The sequence below is a fragment of the Bactrocera neohumeralis genome, chromosome 4 (genome assembly GCF_024586455.1).
Source record: "Bactrocera neohumeralis isolate Rockhampton chromosome 4, APGP_CSIRO_Bneo_wtdbg2-racon-allhic-juicebox.fasta_v2, whole genome shotgun sequence".
Taxonomy (NCBI): domain Eukaryota; kingdom Metazoa; phylum Arthropoda; class Insecta; order Diptera; family Tephritidae; genus Bactrocera; species Bactrocera neohumeralis.
The window spans coordinates 29,560,314-29,583,272 of record NC_065921.1 but is presented as its reverse complement, the minus strand read 5'-3'; the positions used below and the strand labels follow the sequence as shown (position 1 = coordinate 29,583,272).

Sequence of the window (22,959 nt, the reverse complement as noted above, 5' to 3'; positions counted from 1 at the left end):
TATAAATTAGTTTTTAATAAGCGAGCATAATTAGTTTTGAGACACAACATAACTGCTTGATTATGATTTTTAACGGTTTTGAACATAATTGATCGTTTATTTTACTTTCAATGATGTTTTTTGTGTAAATATTGCAATATACTGTATATTTTGAAATATTGATAGGTATTTACTTATTTTGCGTTTTAAAGAAATAAACAATAGCCTTTTTGGAACGACCCTAATACTTTACAAAGTATTTGAAAATATTTTGAGGCTAAAATTTTTCGTTTAACACCCTAATTTATATATAAAAATTATTAAAAAAAACATATAATGCAGTTAAATAAAATTAGAATTTATTTTTTTTATATGGCAACCCTGAGAGAAAATTTTTACTTTAAAAGTTAATTGTTTGAAAATATATATCGAGTGATACCAAGGTTATAGTAAATCTTTGAATATTATTGTAATTTAATTGAACTTTTATATAAGATGGCAACTCCTTCCATGAGCTAGCCTTAATATAAACCATTTTTGTTTATGCTCTCTCTTTTATACAATAGGTAGTTCTAATTATCAAAATTATATAATAATTATTTTTTCACCATATAATGCAGTTAAATAAAATTAGAATTTATTTTTGTAAAATGTGGCAACCCTGTTAAAAATTTTACGTTAAAAGTTAATTATTTTAAAATATATCTCGAGTGATATCAAGGTTTTAGTAAATCTTTGAATATTACCGTAATTTATTTGAACTTTTATATAAGGTGGCAACGCTTTACATGATCTAGCCTAAATATGAAACAGTTTTCTTATTGCTTTCTATTTTATATAATAGAAATTATTATCAAAATTATATAATAATTATTTTTTTCACCATATAATGCAGTTAAATAAAATTTTAATTGATTTTTATAAAATATGGCAACCCTGATACTAAATTTTTACGGTAAAAATTAATTATTTTAAAATAGATCTCGATATCACACGGGATTATAGTAAATCTTTGAATATTACCGTAATTTAATTGAATTTCCATATAAGGTGGCAACTCTTTCCATGAACTATCAATATTACATAATAATTATTTTTTCCTTTCCTTTGCAGAATTGTAAGTCAACAACCCACACCTGCTGCATATACCGCCCACCACCACCGCCACCAACAACAACTGAACGTCCATACGATGTTTGCGCAAAGGATTACGACTGTGTGCCAACACGTTACTGCAATAACGGTGAAATCGATTCGGCTGATTATGTACAAAAGGGCAAGGTGAGTGCTTGAGTGATCATTTTAGAATATTTATGAATTTATCTTAAGACCTTCAAACGCTATCTGTTGTTTAATATATTTATATTGAGGCGAGAAGAGAGAGATTACAGAGACTAAGTAGAAAATACTATTTTTATAATAGTGAAAAAGTAAAAATTAAAAGGAAAAAGTTGGGGATCAAAACTTACAAAGTTTGTTCTGATATCTTTCAGCACCTGGTTTCCAAAAAAAGTTTATGGAAAGCTTTGTAAAGCTTAGTCAAGCTCATGTTTATGTTAAAGGTGTAGAATTTTAAGTTTTTTCTGTTATTTTTTGAATGTTATTCAAAGTAAACAAAGTACATGTATATATACATATATAAATATTAATCAGTTTCAAAGCCAAACCACTTCAAAATAAAATATTCAGCAATTTTTGCATATGCAAATCGACTTGTGGAATCGGCAACTCGCGAAAATAATTTTATTTCGCTTTTGACACACAAAAATACGGTAAATAAGTACCATTACATGTATGTATGTATATATATATATATATGTATGTATATCTATAAATTTGTATATAAACACATGAAAATGCCCTTACATATACATATGTACATATGTAACAACTGTAAGCGCTACCACTTTGCTTTAGTAACCCAATAGCACAAATATAGTGGAGGCAGTGTGCTCTGCACACAAGTGAGTAAGTCAGCGCATGCGCAACTGCGCTTAAAAGCGTCTTCTCGCATTACTTTGCTGGTGCTCGTATATTTGGTTGCATAATTTCGCCAGCCCTTTGCTACGGAGAGTTTTTGCCCTTTTCCGGTTATACAGATTGCTTGCGCTGTTGTTGTTGTGGTGGTTGTTGTTGCTTTAACATGCTGTGCTAAGTGCATTCGTACCTTAATGACCAATACGCCAAGCAAAATCTGCAAAATACATATGTACATACTTATGTATACACGTATATTTAGTTGTCAGCATACATTTATACTTGAGTGCATACAAGCATGCCTACAGTATACATCTACATATGTATATATGTACCTACAATACACAATATGCACATAAGTAGTTGTTAGTGTAATTGCAGCAACGGTGCTGCTTGCAACAATTGCTTGGCGATATTTTGGCAGCGCGCTTTCTTAGTTATGCAGTCATTGACGCCATGATATATTAAATGAGGTTGATGAATACTTTGATACCTTCATCGCTGGCCAGCAGTTTTGTTTTTGTGTTATTGTTGGCTTTTAGGATGCACACAAACATATACACGCATAACATAAGTATGTGTGTGTGCAGCGCAAGTAATGTTTTCATTTTCTCCCGTTGAGCGGCCGTTACGCAGGAATAATAAGAAAAAGAAGAGAGAGAGAGTGAGTAAATTTAAAAACAACAAATTTATGGGGGAAAAAACAAAAAGCACTACAAAATTATAACGCCAGGATGCTTGTGGCGGCTATTAAGGCGATCAAGTTTTGTTGGAAGTCATCCAGACCGAACTGTGAAAAGTGTGAAGCGGGTTAAATTCCAAATTACTGAAGAATTTCGACAATGTATAGCCGTTCGACAAGCCACCGATCGGCATGTCGTGCACTGCTGCAGTCAACAAGCTGCGCGATTTCAACCTACAAACAAAGCTAGGAGCATGTCCACACGCACACACATATACACATTCCTCTATATTTGTGGAAAGCATTATGCAGGTTAACGAAATATGCGAAAAATGCGCGGCAAGGTCGTTGAAAGCAACGTCCAGTGCCAGGCTGAAAGTCTTACCGACGACTTTGACAGCCCACACCCGTGCTTACGCACTTGTACGCATGTGCGTGTATGTGTGTATGTTGCATAGGTGGTCAGTTGTGTACCGCACAAATATTTATCCATGTCCGCTCGCACTTGCCAATGCCGCAATAACATTATTTACATTTTTGTTGCATTTTATGCGCAGTTGACGAACTTATTTGTGCAACGCAGCGTGCTATTTTTTTACACACAAATGTAATTACTGGCGAGTTTGTGGCAACATTTTTAAGATACTTTAGCATCGCTTCTGTTCTTGCGAGAGCAATGCTTACATATGTCGAGTTCAAGTATTTCCATTTTGGAGCTTAAATTCTTTGAGGTTAAATCTAACGTTCTTTCCTTTAACCTAACATGGGTTGCGGGTCGACACAAACCTATGCTCCTGCTTGACTGCAAACAAGCATTCGATCGTGGACCGAGGAAAAAATCTCAGGGCACAATACGCGGACGATGTCACTTTCTTGTACGCCTCCCGTGCAGGGCATCCGCCCTCAATAAATTTATCTACACCGTCCTCGACTGGTACTGGTTGTGGAGATTCCATATCAACACAACCAAATCAGAGGTAATCTTCTTTTCACGGCGAGCGCGAAGGCCGCCAAGTAACATGATAAATAGGTTCCTCATCAAATGGAGTCCTTCCACGAAATATCTCGATGTTGTCTTCGACAGACGGCTGACCTGAACGAAGCAACTCTGAGCAGTTCAAGGAAAATTCAACGACGTCTTCAGCTCATTGAAACCCTTTGTTACCAACAAAAGAGCTTCCCCAAACACCGAAAAACCACCATTCAATACTATCATTACAAATAGAAGCATCTGCTAGTTCCCCGTCCCCATTTGCGATTCTGCCTCACAACGTCAACTGTCGAAGCTACAAGCCACATACATGCGTCTACTAAAATCAGCTTTGAACTTCCCCAGGTATGTTTGAAACAAACAGATTCTAGCGGAAACCAGTCTCCCCTCTATCCAATCGCTAGCTATCTCCTACCTTGTAAATATCCGCGCGCCTGTAGCGTTCTACACAAAGCACAACATCAACTGTCTTACCACTCTCAAGTGCAAGAAAACCGATTTCAGTAGGCCGTGCATTATGACAAACCCTTCTGTTCCACCTGAATAAAAATTCGTGTTTCACTTTTTAGCGTCAGATTCCCTTGGGGGCTTCTCCCCTTCAACAGAATCTTCCGCATTCTTCCCCATCTCCTTTCCTAGGTTCAGTTATTAAGGTTATTAAATGAATCACCCAGTTAAAGTTGTTTAAATTTGGTTCACCAGCCCATGTGTTTTTCAAAAATAAATAGAAAAGAAAATAATTCCAAAAGACTCTTCCCTGCTCTTCTAAGACCTGTTTTAAAGCAGCTGGCTACAAGTAACATATTAGACTCATTACTCATTCAAATTTTATCAGTTTCCTTAAGAATAATCTCCATTAATGACGCATACTTTATACATAATTCCGGCTTTAAGTCGAGCTCATTCACTTTTTTCCTAAATAAATTTACGAAAAAATATAAAGGAATTCTATTCTAAATAAAAGAAGAACTTGTTTTGTATTGTTTTTAGTGTTGGTTGCCATAGGGCATATTTTTATTTGCCACTCGAATATTCTATTGCTTCCATTTATTAGTTGGCTACTGTCACGTATCTTCCTAATATTAGATAACAATTCGTTTATACTACAAAGAAATTGAAACCAGCTTCCTTCTTCTCTTCTTTTATTATATATTTACATATGTTAAATAAAAGGCGTTAAAAACGATAATCCATCTAGGCAGAGAAAAGAATTTATTGGTTGTGATAATTTGTTTTGTTAGTTTTGCATTAAACTAGTTTTACGATCATATACACGTAGATTATATGAAAATTTAAAGCAAACTATAAGTATATACATACATACCTATATATGTATGTACTAGCATGCATACAAATGGACTAGTTTTAAAGGCACCAGTTCTATTAGTAATCAAGAAAAATGTATGTATATATCACTTATTAAAGAAATAAAGAGTGATCCATTTCGAGGTTCCCTACTTTTTTTAAGCTTTACATTTAATGCGGAATTTTTATTATCATTCGAAAGAACATTCTTTGGCAGATGGTCCAATCGCTTATTATTCTCAGAAAAGTTTTTTATTTTTATTGTAAAAATTCCAATTTTCAAATCACTATGTTTAATCGTCTAATTGAGATAATCAAACTTTGTCGTGGGAATTTTAAAAGTTTGAAAAGCCAACTTTATGAATATGTGATGGTTATTTTTGAGAAACGAAAATTAGTTGGTGAAATTTTATTTGAATGAAAAAACGAAAATTCCTATGTTAATTGTATGGGAACCTAAAAAAAAGCGACCCCTTAGAGTTAAGCTACAGCGCCTGGCTTGAGGGAGGATTTTTAGTTTGTCAATCACTAACATTTGAGGGGGTAAGAGTTGAAAAAAAAATTCAAAAAAATTTTTTTGGAAGCACCCTAATATACATACATACATAGAGGTTAAGTTAGGGTAGGTTAGATAGTTGATCTAGAGAGATGGCACGTGGATTGCCATATATAGTCCTTTGGGAAGCCATAGAAAAGAAGAACTCCTGTGTTACATTGTTACATACATACTGCCAGGGGGAGATCCAGAGTAGAATTTTGGGGGGGAAGGGAGGTCGAAACAATCTAATTTTGTACTTGCACCTCAAAGTCATTTTCTTCTCGGAGTGTCACTTACAAGTACTTGTATAATGGAAATAATGTATAACTTTCAACTTTTGCGGGGGGAACTCTCCACAGTTAAGACAAAAAACAAATGGACGATGAGTCGGTGTTACGAGTTTTCGATAGAAAGGCTCTGCGGAAGATTTATGGTCCTTTGCGTATTGGCAAAGGCAAATATCGCATTCGATGGAACGATGAGCTTACGAGTAATACGACGACATTGACAAAGTTCAGCGAATTAAGACACAGCGGCTACGTTGGCTTGGTCATGTCATCCGTATGGATGAAAATACTCCAGATCTGAAAGTATTCGATGCAGTACCCGCTGGGGGAAGCAGAGGAGGACCACCATCTTTTTATACCCTGAACAGAGTATATTAAGTTTGTCACGATGTTTGTAACACCCAGAAGGAAGCTTCGGAGACCCTATAAAATATATATATAAATTATCAGTATGTTGAGCTGAGTCGATTTAACCATGTCCGTCTGTCTGTCTGTCTATATATACGAACTAGTCCCTCAGTTTTTAAGATATCCTTTTGAAATTTTGCAAACGTCATTTTCTCTTCAAGAAGCTGCTCATTTGTCGGAACGGCCGATATCGGACCACTATAACATATAACTGCCATATAAACTGAACGATCGGAATCAAGTTCTTGTATGGAAAACTTTCACATTTGGCAATGTATCTTCACCAAATTTGGTAAAATAATCTATTTTCTAAGGCAACAATGTAATCTCCGAAAAAATTGTTCAGATCGGATTACTATAGCATATAGCTTCCATACAAACTGAACACATAGTTACTAAAAGAAATGCACCTGTGAAGGATGTATTAGCTTCGGTGCAGCCGAAGTTAACGTTTTTTCTTGTTATAACTATTAAATTATTTATAAATTCTTTAATAAAAAGATGCGTTTATATAAGAACATGTTTTTTGCCCGAACAATAGATTATAGGGGACGATATCGCTCATTTGGGTACTAAATCTTCTATTGACGAATATACTGACAGACAATACAATAAATAAACGGCACTATTATGCTAAGGCACTTTCATATATACATATTTGTGTATAGTATAGATTGGTATATACATATATGTATTTGTAGATAGTAAAGAAATATTCCTTAAGAAAAAGACAAAAAGCATAAATTTTGTTCTGCCAGAACACACACCGCTCAACACCGAATTGCTTGAGTTTAACAAAAGAAAATTATTGTATAGAAATCGAAGAACACTCAACTGGCACGGAACAGTTTTCCAGTTTCTACTTCTATTTCCGCATCAAAGTTTCTTTAAGTTGAATTTTTTATAACCAACAACAACAGCAACGGTAATAACAAATGAGTGATAACTTTGTGCTTAAGTACTCATCAATATAGATTGCTTTTGGTAGGCGACATAACGCACAATGGCTATGCTAATCGGTATATTTGCACTGTGCAGCGGTACAGTACATCTACACAGGCACATACATATATATATGTATATTTCAGTCAGTGCAGGTATATGTGTGATCGCATGTAACAGGTGTCTTCATATGTAATTAAGATTTGTAAGACATTTTCATTAGATCATCAAACCACCAACAGAAGGTGTACATATATATATATATATATATATACATACTTACATATATTATATATAAATAATGCAAATTCATGCGTTTCGTGCGTCGTCATTCTGATTTACTTTGTCTTCGAGCGTCAAAGCGCCACAGACTAAGTCGAGTTACTAAAACTAAAACGAGTGAACTTTTTTACCAGCCACCAACATGAGACTACATAGTCTAATAAACGACGTCACAACTCAAGGTCTAGGTCGTTTCTTGGCCTAGCGAGTGCATACACACACACACGCACCACTGTGGACATAGATATGTATAAGTGTTTGTAAGTGCGACTATGCGATCTTCAAAATCGCTGAAGGGGAAAAGCGACTCGCCACAGTGATGGCGCCAATGCTCAAGTAAATTAAGTAAAAAACCACAACAACAAACCACTACAATAAAAAAAAAAAAAAAAACAAAACAGTCAACAAAAAATTCAGTGTTAAATATGGCATATTTGAAAAAGAATCGGTTATTATAAGAGTCATTAGGAAGTCATGCTGCGCTCGGCATAATCATCGCTCATCAGTTTAAAGCTTAAACAATTAGTCCAATGATCTGCAGTTGTAGACATCGGTGCGTACATGCATAATAACATGGCACAGCATGGTAGCGCAGCAATTTTTTTCGTGGAGATTTTCCGGAATATGGCATGGCAATTATATAATAAATATAACATTTTTATTGAAATGAGGTGCTTAGATTGGTTTTCTTTGTTACGCATTTTGAAAGCGTGACCTTCGCAGCGTGTTACAACACGACTTCTTGGACAATTATTGTTATGCAGCGTATAAAGCTTTGTAATTCTGTTGTAAACAATTAATGCTAAGGCATGTGGGCTCAATTCAAACTAGATAAGTCAATAATTTTTGGTTGGTTGGATAAATCGCTTTATCTAAGTAGTAACACTATTAAATACTATTAAATACTTTATTGAGATATTCCATTAGCGTGAGTGAAATACATAGAGTGAGAATACTAGGGTTCCTCGATAAAACAGTGTTTTCTTTAAGGAAGGTATTTTCTGGAATAAAGCGATGTTTTGAATAATACCTTTAATTTTTTAACTCTCTCAAATGCATATTTGGGGTTTAACATATTCGTCTTCTAAAATACCCTCCAGCTCCAAAACTCCTAACACAATTCCACATCTTTATATATGAAAACTAGAAATGTCTAGTTGTGTGAACAACATACAAGTACATATGTATATCGTGTTGTTATTGTTGTTGTAGCGTGATAAAACATTTCTGAAGTATTTTCTAGGAATGGTGCCGACTTGACAGCCCTTGGCCGGATAAATATCCGGGTCCGTTCCGCCTTCTTAGACCCGACTGTCGACTCTCAGGAGGTTAGGTTCCACTTAAACTTAGGGAAAACTAGCTAATTATCAGTACTTGCTCGATTATAAGATTCCTATGGTGCAGTATTAATGACAAGAGTGTTTTTGAACTCAATGCTTGAGCTGAACAAAATAAATGTCTGTGAAGAACTGCAATTCGGATAAACCTCGTTATAGATGGCTACAAATTACAAAGAGTTCAAGTGCACAGAAAGCACAGCCCTACGCTGGATAAAACTCGAATCCATTCCGATAATGTAGAATTGGCAGTCTTCGGACTCTCAACATGTATTTGCTAACTGTTTGGTTTTTGCGAGACAAGGGTTCAAACAACTCGGATTTCACTTCTTTGTTTTTGCGGGACGAATGTTTAAACAATTTGGGTTTACTTCTTTAATCATTCATATTACATGTGTTGTACAAAATTTTATTCGAATTGGTAACCAATTGCTTTCACACAAGTCCTCTAACGAATTGGCCATTGATCAATAGCAGAACGCTTAGTTTCTATGGACGACGCTCCTCGAAAGAAAGATTTTTAGAGACTTTTGAAATTTCTGTGTGGATGCCATGTTTCTGACAAGAAACTCTGGATTCAAATCTGGACTTCCTGAGACTGCTCTGAAACCTGTAATATTGATTTTAAACGACTGCTGGGTGATTTTGTCTTGTGTGCTGGAGCAGAATATTACTAGATGATCCAATGCTCACTAATCTATTAGGTTTAGCAAGATTTCGCCGCATAAAAATTACTCTTCTTCTTCTTTATTGTCGTAGACACCGCTTATGCTATTATAGCCGAGTTTGCAACAGAGCGCCAGCTGTTCTTTCGCTGTTTGGTGCCAATTGAAGATTCCAATTGCATCGAGGTTGTTTTTCACCTGGTTTTTCCAACGGAGTGGAGATCTTCCTCTTCCTCTGCTTCACCCGGCGAATACTCTCAGAGCTGGAGTATTTTCATCCATTCGGACGACGCGATCTAGCCACCGTAGCCATTGTCTCTTAACTTGCTATGTCAATGTCGTCATATATCTCATACAGCTCATCGTTCCATCGAATACGATATTCACCGTTTCCAATACCAAACCACAAATCTTCTGCAGAACCTGTCTCTCCTTTTGTCATCATCCATTCCTCTGCACCACATAGCAGGACGGGGATGATGAGTGAGAGTTTGGTCTTTGTTCGTCGGGAGAGGACTTTACTTCTCAATTGTCTACTCATTCCGAAGTAGCACCTGTTGGCAAGAGTTATATTTCGAAGTTATGAACCATTTGCTTCGTTTCCTTATCCAGTCTGGAGAAAGCAGAACTAACGGCGCGGTTGTTGAGACCAATGATATCAATATCATCGGCGTACGCCAGAAATAGTATGGAGTCATGTGTAGAAGTTCACGCAAGTGAGGAAAATTCTCTGATCGCCATTCACTTGGGAATGGCCAGAAACGATTATTTTACATAAAGCACAAGCAGTTCACTTCAGGCCTTAGACCAAGTATCCTCTGGTTAGCCAAGAAACATCCGTTTGTATTTATCACATTATCACAGCTGTTTTAGACACTACAAAATGTAAACAAACAAACAAATTTTAACAAAGAAAAAAATTTATCGATTTCCAAATTAACAAATGCGTCCATTATTTCCATAAAATGGAAAATATTTAAATAACAAATCAGAGTTGCTCCGTGTACACAGAAGCGATTTGCATATCTTTCGCTCTCTGCCGATAAAATGCAATACAATGAGTGACTTAAGCAAAGCTGAACGAAAAGTTTAAATATTTTTTAAGTTTTTTCTAATAAGACTCGCTGCTTAAAGCTTCTAGTGCGTTTCCGATATCAGAATATATATTTTAAGGTAAGATTTAGAAGGTCGGTCAAACACCCAGCAAAGGTTTTACCGCAAAACTTATAAGCCTAAGTTGAAGTTTTCCATTTAATTTCGAGCGTTCGACCAATAGCAACGCCCACTTAAATATGTAGGTGTATATGTATACGAATATCTATGTTTGCATATGCATGCTTAGGCCAATTTAGCCATACACGGCCACGGGTCAACCGAAACACCGCACTTTAATGGAATTCACATCATATTTTCGCAAATACACAACAATTATGTGCACACCTATGTATTTATATACTTATGAATGTATGTATGTATGATTGTATATTTGTAAATATGTATGCAAAAGTAGCTGACAGATAAGCATAAAATTACTTAATATGCGATTATATGTGCATATGCATATTTGTATGTCCGCTGGATGTATGTATGTATGTGTATAGCTAACCAATATGCCATTGTACACCTTCTGAACAACTTCATTAAGCAGCTGGATGTCATTTAACAATGCCATTAAAAATAACCCCTATTAACAAATTACCTTAAAATGCCTACTTCAATCTTGTCATTCGTACATACGGACAGACAGAGCGACAGACAGCGCACAGTGGCTGACATGGCCACTTACTTATCACATACATACATACAATTGGCAAGTAAATTATTGTAAAGAAAAAACTAGTCGCAGAACATGACAAAACGAAAAAACGGTGAGAAAATTAACAACCTTTCTTAAAGTCATTACTGCATTTGTTATCTGTCCCCAAAATGATGGATCATTTATTAAAAAAGCTCTATGCCAAATGCCAAGGAGGTAATTTTTATTATGCTCACCTACATGTGCATACATACCTGACATACGAGCGGGTGTCCAGAAATGCTTACAGCAGCCTAGTGCCTACACACTTCTCACATATTTACATTTAAAGTTTATTCAATTAAGATAATATGCTTACGAAGCTGGCGCAGGTGCTTACAGAAATTATTTGTGAAATAATAATCAATCCCTTTGTGGCATATTTGCCCATAATGATCAGTCAAACACTTTGATTAGTTGAATACTATTCGGTTAAACATTTCATTTTTAACAAATTTTTGTCGGAAATATAGAAAGCTTGATGGGAATCGTACAATGCGGTCCTTGATCCTCTCATTGGTAATGCAATTGGCTTGAAACAACAAATCTTTGAAGCAACTCAAACAAAAAAACAAATTCAAAACTACTAAAGCACTAATGGTGTGCAATCGATTAGCTGGTAAATCCTGGGGCTGCAAACCAAGGATTGTCAGGATCCATGATCTTGCGATAATCACGTATGGAGCGGTAGGTTGGGCTTCAAAAGCATCGCAGACTTCGATAGGGCTCCAACTATCGAAACAGCAACGACTTGAATACATCTGCATGCCGCGTGCCATGCGCACATGCCCGACGGCAACACTTGAAGTCATGCTTGAGCTCACGCCAATTCACTTGGCAATCGGTCAGGTAGCCAAACACACACTGCTTCAAATGACAGCAGAAGGGTGTAACAGAGGTAAAGTAATCTCACCCAGCGGATAAAGGCATTAAGTGGTATAATACCATTGACAATTCTCCCAAGGAACAGCATTAAAAAACTTCATCACGAAGTTCAAGATTATTCTTAGCAGTAAGACTGAATGGAATGATTCCATTCACGAGCTACTGATTAGGGATAGGACAATCAAGTTGTACACCGACGTCTCGAAAATGTCGGAGGGAATTGGTGAAGAACCACGCACCAAACTCTCCATACCTATGGGGTGTTTTCCGAGCATTTTTCAAGCCGAAGTTTTTGCCATAAATCGGTACGTAGAGATAAACCTACAACGCAACTATCGCAATGAAGTAGAACCATACTTAGCGACAGTCAAGCGGCGAGATACTATTTGCTGAAGTCTTGATGTTGTTCTTTAAGTTTTAAGCCGTCTCCGATCGTCTTATTAGTATATTTATTTTTTTTTTTAAATACAGACGGATTTTCGATATTGCCTACCAAGTAGGTCAGTATTTAGATCTACCGAGTGATAAAATAGAATTGTTATTGTAATTAATAAATTTCTAAGGGGAATTCATGAAGATATGCATGGTTCTTAAGAGATAAAGTGATTTAGAAGAAGATGAAGCAAAATACTCTTAGAAATCTTATGAACCTTCAAAATTATTAACATCTTGGGTTCGTTGAGCCAATTAAAAATATTGCCACTTGACGAATCACGTGATCGAAACTCCCCTATATTTGGATGAACAATATAAAAACTTTTCAATCAAAAAACTTCCATTACAAGAAGTCTTCCGACAGATTTTATCACTTTTCACTTTTTGAACCAGAGAACTTACGGTACAATAAATACATATGTACCATATTTAAGAGCAAAGACAAACAAAAACATAAAACCTTCTAAACTCCGACAAAAAAAAATTAAAAACTTCTAAAATTCGTTTCTTTTTTCCTTAATTACAGAGCGATCGTTGTTATTCCCCTGATGTTTGCTGTCGCATACCTTCCACCACACTGACCGATGATGGTTATGTACTGCGGACTCCAACAGTGAAATTCAACATTCCCACAACAAGTAGACCCGTTCAATATCCATCTACACAACAACAGTTCTCTTCGCCACGTTTGCCAGCAACGACACCACAACGTGAATATTTGCCACCAAGCACATATCCAACCACACCAAAACCCCAAACTCCACGCAATGAATATCTACCACCCACACCAACCACACCCCCGCGTCAAGTATACACACCATCTTCCTACAAACCAGTTCCCATTCCAAGTAGAGCTCCCCCAGCACCACAACCACAACCTCAACCACGTCCACAGCCGCAACCACTGCAGCCTCTGCAACCTCGTCCTCAACCACAACCACAGCAGCCTCTGCAACCCCGTCCTCAACCTCAGCCACAGCCGCAACCACGTCCCCAACCACAACCTGCTCCAAGACCACAAAATGAATACTTACCGCCACGCTCTGAAAACCTACCGGGCGACTATCATGTCACACAACCATCAAATACTGTCACCCAAACTGTGACCGCATCACCACCAAGAGTACCACAGCCTACGCCACCACAGCGCGGTGAAGACATTCTCTCGCTACCACTTGACAATCGTCAACACTTGTCGAAATGTGCCTCGGCTTTGGAATGCACACCGGAGAACTTCTGCAACAGCATCGGCGTGATAACCGATCAGCCAGTCGACATTAGTCCTGCCGAAGCCGCTTTCCGCGTTCCTCTCACCGATTGTCTGCTTGATAACGGAGCACCAGGCAAATGTTGTCGTGACGCCAACTACGTTGATCCATGGCCTATCAATTTGGCCGGTGTATGCGCCGCCAGAAATAGGGTTAGTAACACATTCGTGAACCATTTTTGAGTTTAGAAAATTAATTTTATATATTTATTATTTATTTTAGAATACCAAACCGCAAGGTATTCAAGATATTGACGCCAACTTCGGTGAAATTCCATGGCAAGCAATGATCCTCAAGGAATCAACCAAGACTCTGCTCGGTGGTGGTGCAATTATTGGCGACCAAATCGTTTTGACAGCAGCGTCCGTGGTTAAAGGGTAATACTTGAGTTTAATATATTTTTAAAGAAAACTTGAAATTTATAAATTACCTTTCATACAGTGTGTCGCCAAATGACGTGAAAGTTAAGGGTGGTGAATGGGAGTTGGGACGTGATAGCGAGCCATTGCCCTTCCAAATAGTCGGTGTTAAGTCCATTGATATACACCCTGAATACAATCCCTCAACCGGTTCGAATGACATGGCCGTATTACGTTTGGATAAGAGAATTGAATTCGCTCAACACGTGAAACCCATTTGCGTTACTAATGAAGATCCCAAGCCGAATGAGAAGTGTATTACCACCGGCTGGGGTAAACAAGCGATTAAATGTAAGTATCACTTTTGGTTTTCATACACATATATCTTATTGATGTAAAGGAAATGGCAGACGGGTAGATGGAGTAGAAAATGGGAAAAGGTAAAGGAGCAGAAAGAACATTTGAAAAATAGGCTGATTACCTAATACAGTGGAATCTTCAATAAGTCTACAGAACGAACCTTTATGTTCGGTTAATCAAGTTGTCCGCTCAATAGATTGTCTTTAACAAACATCAAACATTGTTGGGACCGTCCAATGGCCACGGTTAATGGCGATGTCCGCTTAATAGAGCGTCCGTTATAGCTTTCACTGTAATATTTAGCTTTGTTTATATAAGATACTGATAAATAACGAAATGAACTCTTTTACCGAGACATTTCTGGTATATTTTATTGTTGTAAACATACACTATTAACAAAGAAATTCTGAATTATTAAAAAAAAAGACATTTGTTAACCTCGGCCATTACGACCATTTTCGGTGACCCCTCGGAAAAAAGATGCGCCCACGTTGGCAGGATAACTTTTACAGAATCATCTAAAGTGAAAGTTTTAATTAAAACTTAGAACTTGGACGAAAGAAAAAAACTGAAAATTGGATTTTTGGCAGACATTCTTTCAAACAAATTAAAATTTTTAGTGAAAATTTCACAACATTTTTTTCAAATACTTGTGATCGAAAAAAATCCTTCGTTTAAGTCTTTAAGAATTGTATCTCAAAGACCTGTGTAAATCTCGAGAAATCTTGCCAACCTACTTCAAGAACACAGTTTGGAGAAAAACGCTTCTAAAGACGTCGAACTAGCTAGCCTCGAATGCACAAGTTCTCAAGGCTATATCTCCGAAACTATTACTCAGAACAATTTGAAAATTAAGGACAATATTCTAGAGGTGTTGTAAAATTTAATAAGACAATAAAAACATTGATTTTTTGAAACTCGTGAGCCCATGTAACCTCATAATATACTGCCTGAAATTCATACAACGTTTTTATTTTTCTTATTCTATTGGAAGCACAAAAATCCAAACGAGCCCTTTAATCATCTCATTAACATTAAAATATCTTCTTCCAGCTCACGAGGAGGGCGCCGTCATGCACGTCTCGGACACAATAGCACAATCGCGCGCAGATTGCGGTGCTGACGACAGCAGCGTTTGCAGTGCCGTTGTACACGATCCATGCCTATTTGATGTCGGCAGCGCTTTGGCCTGCGGCAGCGGTTCCAGTGTCATGCTCAAGGGTATATACGCCGCCGAAAATGCCTGTGGAGATGGTCAAACTGTACGCTTCTCAAAACCCGATCTCAAATGGGTTAACGGTTTCTTTACACTACAAAACAAAGACAAACTGCTCAAGAAGCGACGTGTGTAAAAAGTGCTTTAGGTGAAAAGACTTAAGAAATATTGAGTGACTTTAGTTTAGCAAATATCACACGACATTATACACCCAACATCTAAATATGAGTATCACATTCAAAACACCACCACCTAAACCACAACAACAACCAATCATACACACACACATATATATGTGTGTTTGTGCGCCTACAGCATTTAACCTCTTGCTTTAAGCATTAAAAACGAAAATCTCAATAGTTTTAACCCGTCATATTCAATTCAAATTGGTGAAATGTGTCAAATTCGACTCTTTAAAGATTTTAAGTATAAAATTTATTTTATTGTTTTCGCTTTCCACGCGTAACTTCTCATTGATATTTTCTTTTATTTTCATTATTATATAAAACAAAAACAAAATTAAATAATTATGCTATCATAACCTTAGTTGTATGCCACTATCGTGTAATGAACTTAAGTGTTTAGGAAAATTTACTTTAAACGAATACCTATTAGAGTTTTCCGCGTAGGCATTGAGTTCAGGACACTTTTTCGCTTTTTTGTTTAAATAAAATATAATTTAGTATGTATGTACATAACTATTATGTGCCTGATTCAATGATTAAGCTCTCTTATAATCTTGTTTCAACAACGTTTTGCCGTTTAACGGTTTCCCTAAAGGCAAAACACAAAAAAAAACACGAAAAACAAAAAGCAAAATGACAAAATGACTCCTATATAAATAAAATATTTATAACTAATATTGTATGTATTGTATGAGATTATGTAAAATTTATGTAAAATATGTATATGATAAATGTATTTAAATAAAACATGTTATATAATAATAAAATATATACGAAAAGTGTGTTATGCTTGTGATGACGGCTAGAAATTAAAGAAGGCGAGGTTAGGTTAGGTTAGGTTAGGTTTGGTTAGATGGCTGATCAAAATTCGCATGTGGAATACTATACTATGTAACTCCTGTGTTCGAACTATAAATAAGAAAAACGTTTAATCGCCAATACAAATTTTCACAGGCGTTTAATTGCGATTCCCGCCAGCTCGGTGGGATGACTGAAGGTACGCGCTCCCAAGTGTTTAAGTCTTGACCTCTAAAACGCGGGACAGTCAAACAGGAAGTGTTGAATTGTTTCCACCTCATCTTCTTCCATACAGCTTCTGCAGATGGCATCTGGTAGGATTCCCAACCTTACTGCGTGGGCGCCAATAGGGCAATAGCCCGTTAAGATCTCCAAACTAGGTAGAAGCTAGCCTTACTGAGGGCAAAGAGATCACTAGATCTCTTGCGGTCGATCTTAGGCCAAAAGGCTTTTGCGACAGCGCATGTACCGATGGTGGCCAGCTATCTAGCAGTGCAACACAAGAGGATACGGGAGTACTGATCCGCTCCCATTCTACTGATAACGGTTCTAGGGTGCCCTTTCTTGCTAGCTCATCAACTTTACAGTTTACTGCGACTCCGCTGTGGCCTGGCCTACCACTCTTATCACAAATACACTCAATGCTATTGATAGCGAGGTTGGGCACTCTTTGACCAGCCCTGAACGCACTGTTAATGGGTTCAAGGCTAGCATCGCCGCTCTGTTATCTGAGTCACTTCTCTGAAGGAGGCTGCACTCCGGAACAGTAAATCTACTGCTACCTTAATGACTGCATCTTCGGCCTAAAAGACACTGCAATAGTAAGGAAGTCTGAAACCGGAGTTTATAGAGAGCTCCTGACAGTAAACCCCTCCACCAACCTTAACCTCAAACTTTGATCCATCCGTGAAGAAGCTCACTACCCCTCCCCTCCAACGGCTCCATGAACCAAGCCAGGCAGGGACTATGGGATTTCCGTATACTTATTTATTTACAATCACAGGCAAGAAGACAAACTGTTATTTGAAATAGATTCTTTCTCGATTTCATTAAGATATATATAATTGCTACGCAGCGAGGAGAGAGTGGGGAGGGAACATCACTGTCAGCAAGCAACAGAAATGCGGAACGTTAAATAAAGATTACAGAAACAAATTCCGTATCTTTGTCGCGCTTCATACTGGGCACTGCAGGCTCAAGAAACACTTATCCAACATGGTTATAGCCTCTAGTGCAAACTACCGGATTTACGATATGGAACCGGAAATTCCATAACACCTAATTCTAGAGCAATTTGTAGGCTCAAGGCCCTTGGATCCATCTACATACATGGATAGGAAAACTTAAAGTATATCAGTATATGAGAACTGAGGGAAAGATTGACCATATTTACCTTACTTCATCAAAATAATATTCTACCCGCATTTCAGTACCTGACTTCACAGATTGACCGATATGTTCCGTAAAAAAAAGCCATATGCATCATATATAAGGTGCTGTGTCCGTGAAAAGCTATGATCCGATTTTGAAAAATTTTCGTTGTACGATGAAATTGGTGGCTATATTTGATTTGTACTACTGTGATCAAATTGAAGGGTAAAAGTTGGTAGTACTGTCAGTGACATCTATGGTAAATTTGACGTCAAAACATTTACTAGGCTCTGAAAATGAATTCCTCAATTTTTGCCGTTTTGCAATCACCGTTTTGACTCAATTGAGAATATAAAAGCTGAATCGAAGAAGGCTCTGATGGCCATCACGACGGAGGATTTTTCCAAGTGCTATGATGACTGGAAAATTCGTTGGCATAAGTGTATTGCAGCGGGAGGGGATTACTTTGAAGGAGATGAAATCCACAAAATTCCCCTTTCAAGTTGATTATTCTGTAAAGTGAAAGAATCAGCTGAAATTTAAAAAATTGTTAATATGAAATTTAATACTTTTGGCACATTTATTCAATAAGTTATCCCCGCGCGTGGTTATTATATGATTTTACCCATTTTCAGAGTGTATGAAGAAGTATTATAAAGAACTCTTCTCAGCAAGATTCGTTCGTTAGCTTCAACGGCTTAGAAGAAATGTACATATAACCATTTATAGGGCGGCGCCACGCTCACTATAAAATATGTTTAACCTACAAATGTCTCTCACTACTTCGATCCCCTGTACCAAATTACACTTCTGTATCTCAATTTAGTGCTTAGTTAAGACACATTATAGGTTTTCGTTGAATGGCGTTTTGTAAGCGTGGTCCTATTACGCCCATCGGAACGGACCAGAATTTTTATGCGGCAAAGAACTGTCAACTCCGTAGCAATCCTCAAAATTAATCGATTTCTGTTGTAGTTGTAGAAGTCATTTCCACTTTGTATAGGAAAGATAATCACACCCGAAAGCAACCGGAATGGACCCGGATTATTATCCGGCCAAGAACTTTCAACTCGGCACCATTCTTCGAAATTATGGTATTTCGGAAATGTTTTCTGCCGCTACAACAACAACGTTGCGTGCAAATAGGTTTTCAATATTGTTCAAAGACCCGTAATACATATATCGAAGTGAAGCCCACATAGGTAGTGGTTCATAGCATCAAGAACGCATTAATTATGGAAGCATTAACTTGTTTATTTAGCTAAAAGTTTCTTTTGTGTATAATATTTCTCAGAAAAATAAAAATGTGCACAGACAAAATAAAGGCATCAGAAAGATGAAAATAAACAAATAAATTGTAATTACTTTCTAACTTTTTCTATATTATCAATATACCAATTAACAGAGGCTTTAACGCCTTCCTCAAAGTCGGTGAATTGGAAATCTGGTAATAGACTACGCAACTTCCGATTCGAAGCGGTCTTTTTATGTTGACCATCAGCTTTGCTGGTATCACAAATAAGTTTGCCCTAAAAATGGAAAACAAAAAATACATACATAAATAAATTGTATGGCTAATTACTCGAAGTAAAAAATCACTTACCTTAAAATCAAATGCCTTCGCCACAGCCATTGCTGCTTCGTAAATTGTGACTTCATTTTCTTCATCCACACTCAAAATCAGTGGCTCTATACTATCATAATTATCCAAAACCCAAATTATTAGTCTCGCCAAGTCCAGTGAGTATATAAATTGTCGCAATGGTGTACCACTTCCATAAACAGTAAACACTTTTTCACTTTCGGGCACCTCCTTATTTTCATGAATTAAACTGTACATGCGATTGATCATACCCGGGATAACATGGCTCACTTCAGGTTTGTAATTATCATGCGGACCGAAGATATTGCACGGAATAATTGATGTGAACATGCAGCCGTGTTTATCGTGATATGCATGATTTTGTATATCGATGAGCCTTTTCGCATAGGAATAACCATAATTGGAAGGATGCGGCGGGCCATTGTGCACCATTGTCTCATCAATTGGATAACTGGTTTTATCAGGAAAAATGCATGTGGAAAGGCAGGATATTACTTTCACACAGCCATGTTCATAAGCATTTTGTAGCACATTGTCGTTTATTTGCAGATTTCTACGCTACATTAGTAAAACCAACTATTAATAAACATTGTGCATTAAAACAATATATATGTTGTAATTACCAGAAAGTCCAAGTTGTTGTTCATATTATGGAAGAGGCCACCAACCATCGCAGCTAAATGCACGACATGGGTGGGTTTCACACGCTCAAATAGCGATCGTGTTGCATTGTTGTCACTGGAATTGTTAAGACATGTATGCTTAAGTGATAAGATTGCGAGTTAAGTGTTTCTATACTTACGTTAGATCGGCTTCTGACGATCCTACAAATATCCATTCATCTCCACTTGCACTTTTGTCAATAATTGTTTTAAGGGCATTCCCCACTAAGCCAGTGCCACCTGTTACCAAAACTTTCTTCATATTTTGTCACTGATAAAATATTGATGTTTATTTTTATCAAAGTGTCATATATAAAGATGGAACACCGGAGCACAGCAGTTATCGATTATACACTGTTGCCGTACATAATTAAACATATTTTGTACTCATATTTCTTCATTTATTATATTTTATATCGGATTGCAAAATAGTTTAATAAATGTTTATCTGTTTGACATTGTATATAAAATTAGTTATAATCAACGAAAACAGTTTTGAAAACTTTTGAGAAATTTCAGGAAAAGATTTCACAAGGAACGGCAACACTGCTAGCTATTTACAGCTATTCACTGTGCACAACAGATGTCGCAAAACTTAATTTCACTTTCACACGAAAATTTTGTTCAAATTTTAATCCGTTATTAATTTTTTTTTATAAAAAAAAAAAAAAGTTATATACATTTTTGGCTTCAGTGGTTCTAATAATATTCCTCGCGATTGCACAAAAATGTCAAATAAATTCTAAAAAAGGTAAAGAAGGTTCGATAACAGGTTCACTTTTTCAGAAAGTTATTACTGTTGGTTCTACATACATACTTACATATGTATGTATGTATGTATATTTTGGACAAATACGACTACGTATGTATGTACATTAATGGTGTTTTCAGCTCATTAGAAAACTACTTTCTGTCTAACTTAAGTTTATTTTCAATTATTCATTGATATTGCTTTTTAACTAACTTTAATTAGAATTGAAGGTATTATTTCTTGAAAAATAAAAAAAAAATATCAAATACACGTGTTTGAAGTTAATTTTGGAGAATAATCGGCTGTCATATATTTTATTGGTCTTTTGAAACCTATCTATTAAATCTACCTGCTCAGGGTCACATCTTGATTTTCTATACATTTGCAACATGTTGCTACAGAGTATGATAATTTTGTAAACCGTTCAACTCCTAGGTACCGAATATGTGGACCCCAGTGCCTTTAGCTGACTTTTTACCGAAAATATCAGTCAAAGTGCGAGATATATAACTGGAATTTGGAGAGAATCCCTTCCAGATGGTAGTATCTCTGAATGTCAAAAAATGGGGTGAATCCGGTTAATATTTCCCTTACCCTTCATATACTTAATATACTGAATTTCGAACTTCGTATATATGTATGTCTCCCAATATGTGAGTTATTTCAATGAAAATGAGAGAGCGTGTTTTAGTAATAACAATGTAACTATGTATGTATATATATGACTTAGACCCTATATAACTAATATCAGAATTTTCGAACATCCGCCTGACTGATTGTATGTGAGGTACCTTATTGAAACCCAGAGTATGTGGCATGATAATCGTATATAAACCGAGTCGAAACCACCCCATCTTCCATACTTCAATATAAAATTTAGCCAGCACCTGAATGAATTTCCCGGACTTTGATTCTTGCAAGTTGCAAGAGTATTAAATATTCGGTTACCTCCGAACTTAGCCCTTTCTTACTTTTTTAATTCACTTAATGGTCAAAATAAACCAATTATTATCACTTAAGAATTTCGAAAAATTCCGGAAGCCATCCCGAAGAAATGCACCGATATTTTGAAAAATGTTTTCTTAATTTTATTTCACCTAAGTGTAAATTGAGGAGTGTCGTGTCGCAGTGGAGAGAAAACAGAGTGCCTACCTCGCAACGTTACAATCGACCATAACACATCCGGGATGGGATAGATATCGAGAGTTGAAGAGGCAAGCGATACGCATTTGCAAACAAAAGAAGAGAGAGGCAAAATGCGTGAGTACGAAGAGCTTGACAAGCTGGCCGACAAGAGTAATACTCGAGAATTCTACGAAAAGATGCGGCAACTAACAGAAGGTTTCAAGACCGAAGCATACTCTTGTAGAACTCCCAGAGGTAATCTAGTGACTGATGCCCAGAGCATACTAAAATTATGGAGGGAAAACTTCTCCAGCCTGCTGAATTGCAGTGAAAGTATAACGCCAGGAACCCGATTTCCTAATCAATGACCATGGAACAGACCATGAAGAAATTCGAATAGCAATTACCCGTCTGAAGAACAACAAAACGACGGGGGCCGATGGATTACCAGCCGAGCTATTCAAACACGGCGGCGAAGAACTGATCAGCTTCCTTGTAGAATATTTGGTATCCCCGCAAAACTAATATGGATGTGTAAACTGACGTTGAGCAATACCCAAAGCTCCGTCAGGATCCGGAAGAACCTTCCCGAGCCTTCGATACCCTTTCGTGCGACTTCTTCAATATGCTCTTGGAGAAAATAATTCGAGCTGCAAAACTGAATAGAGAAGGTACAATCTTTTATAAGAGTGTACAACTGCTGGCCTACGCCGATGATGTGGATATCATTGGCCTCAACAACCGCGCCGTTAG

General features: G+C 36.9%; 2 protein-coding genes across 2 annotated transcripts in view; one reads left to right on the top strand and one right to left on the bottom strand.

Annotated features, from left to right (window-relative positions):
• Positions 1–16,645, top strand: part of LOC126755486 (inactive serine protease scarface) — a 46,006-nt gene extending 29,361 nt beyond the window's left edge. The window contains exons 3-7 of the mRNA XM_050468086.1: positions 1,093–1,260; positions 13,035–13,928; positions 13,999–14,153; positions 14,218–14,486; positions 15,549–16,645. Of these exons, the coding sequence (XP_050324043.1) occupies positions 1,093–1,260; positions 13,035–13,928; positions 13,999–14,153; positions 14,218–14,486; positions 15,549–15,847 (1,785 nt within the window). The 3' untranslated portion in view covers positions 15,848–16,645. The remainder of the gene's footprint in view (positions 1–1,092; positions 1,261–13,034; positions 13,929–13,998; positions 14,154–14,217; positions 14,487–15,548) is intronic.
• A 2,653-nt stretch (positions 16,646–19,298) lies between these two features.
• On the bottom strand, positions 19,299–20,654 carry LOC126755489 (probable GDP-L-fucose synthase). The gene is made up of 4 exons (XM_050468090.1): positions 20,471–20,654; positions 20,292–20,406; positions 19,669–20,226; positions 19,299–19,594 (listed from the first exon to the last, which is right to left on the bottom strand). Exons 1-4 carry the CDS (start codon positions 20,590–20,592, stop codon positions 19,427–19,429), a joined length of 963 nt encoding a protein of 320 aa, XP_050324047.1. The 5' UTR covers positions 20,593–20,654; the 3' UTR covers positions 19,299–19,426.
• Positions 20,655–22,959: the final 2,305 nt, after the last annotated feature.

Excerpts from the sequence above, each read along its gene's own strand:
- LOC126755489 (XM_050468090.1), bottom strand. The coding sequence starts at position 20,592 with ATGAAGAAAGTTTTGGTAACAGGTGGCACTGGCTTAGTGGGGAATGCC. Across the intron at positions 20,227-20,291 it reads ACAACAACTTGGACTTTCTG|CGTAGAAATCTGCAAATAAA; the intron begins GTAATTACAACA and ends TTACTAATGTAG. Across the intron at positions 19,595-19,668 it reads CGAAGGCATTTGATTTTAAG|GGCAAACTTATTTGTGATAC; the intron begins GTAAGTGATTTT and ends TTCCATTTTTAG.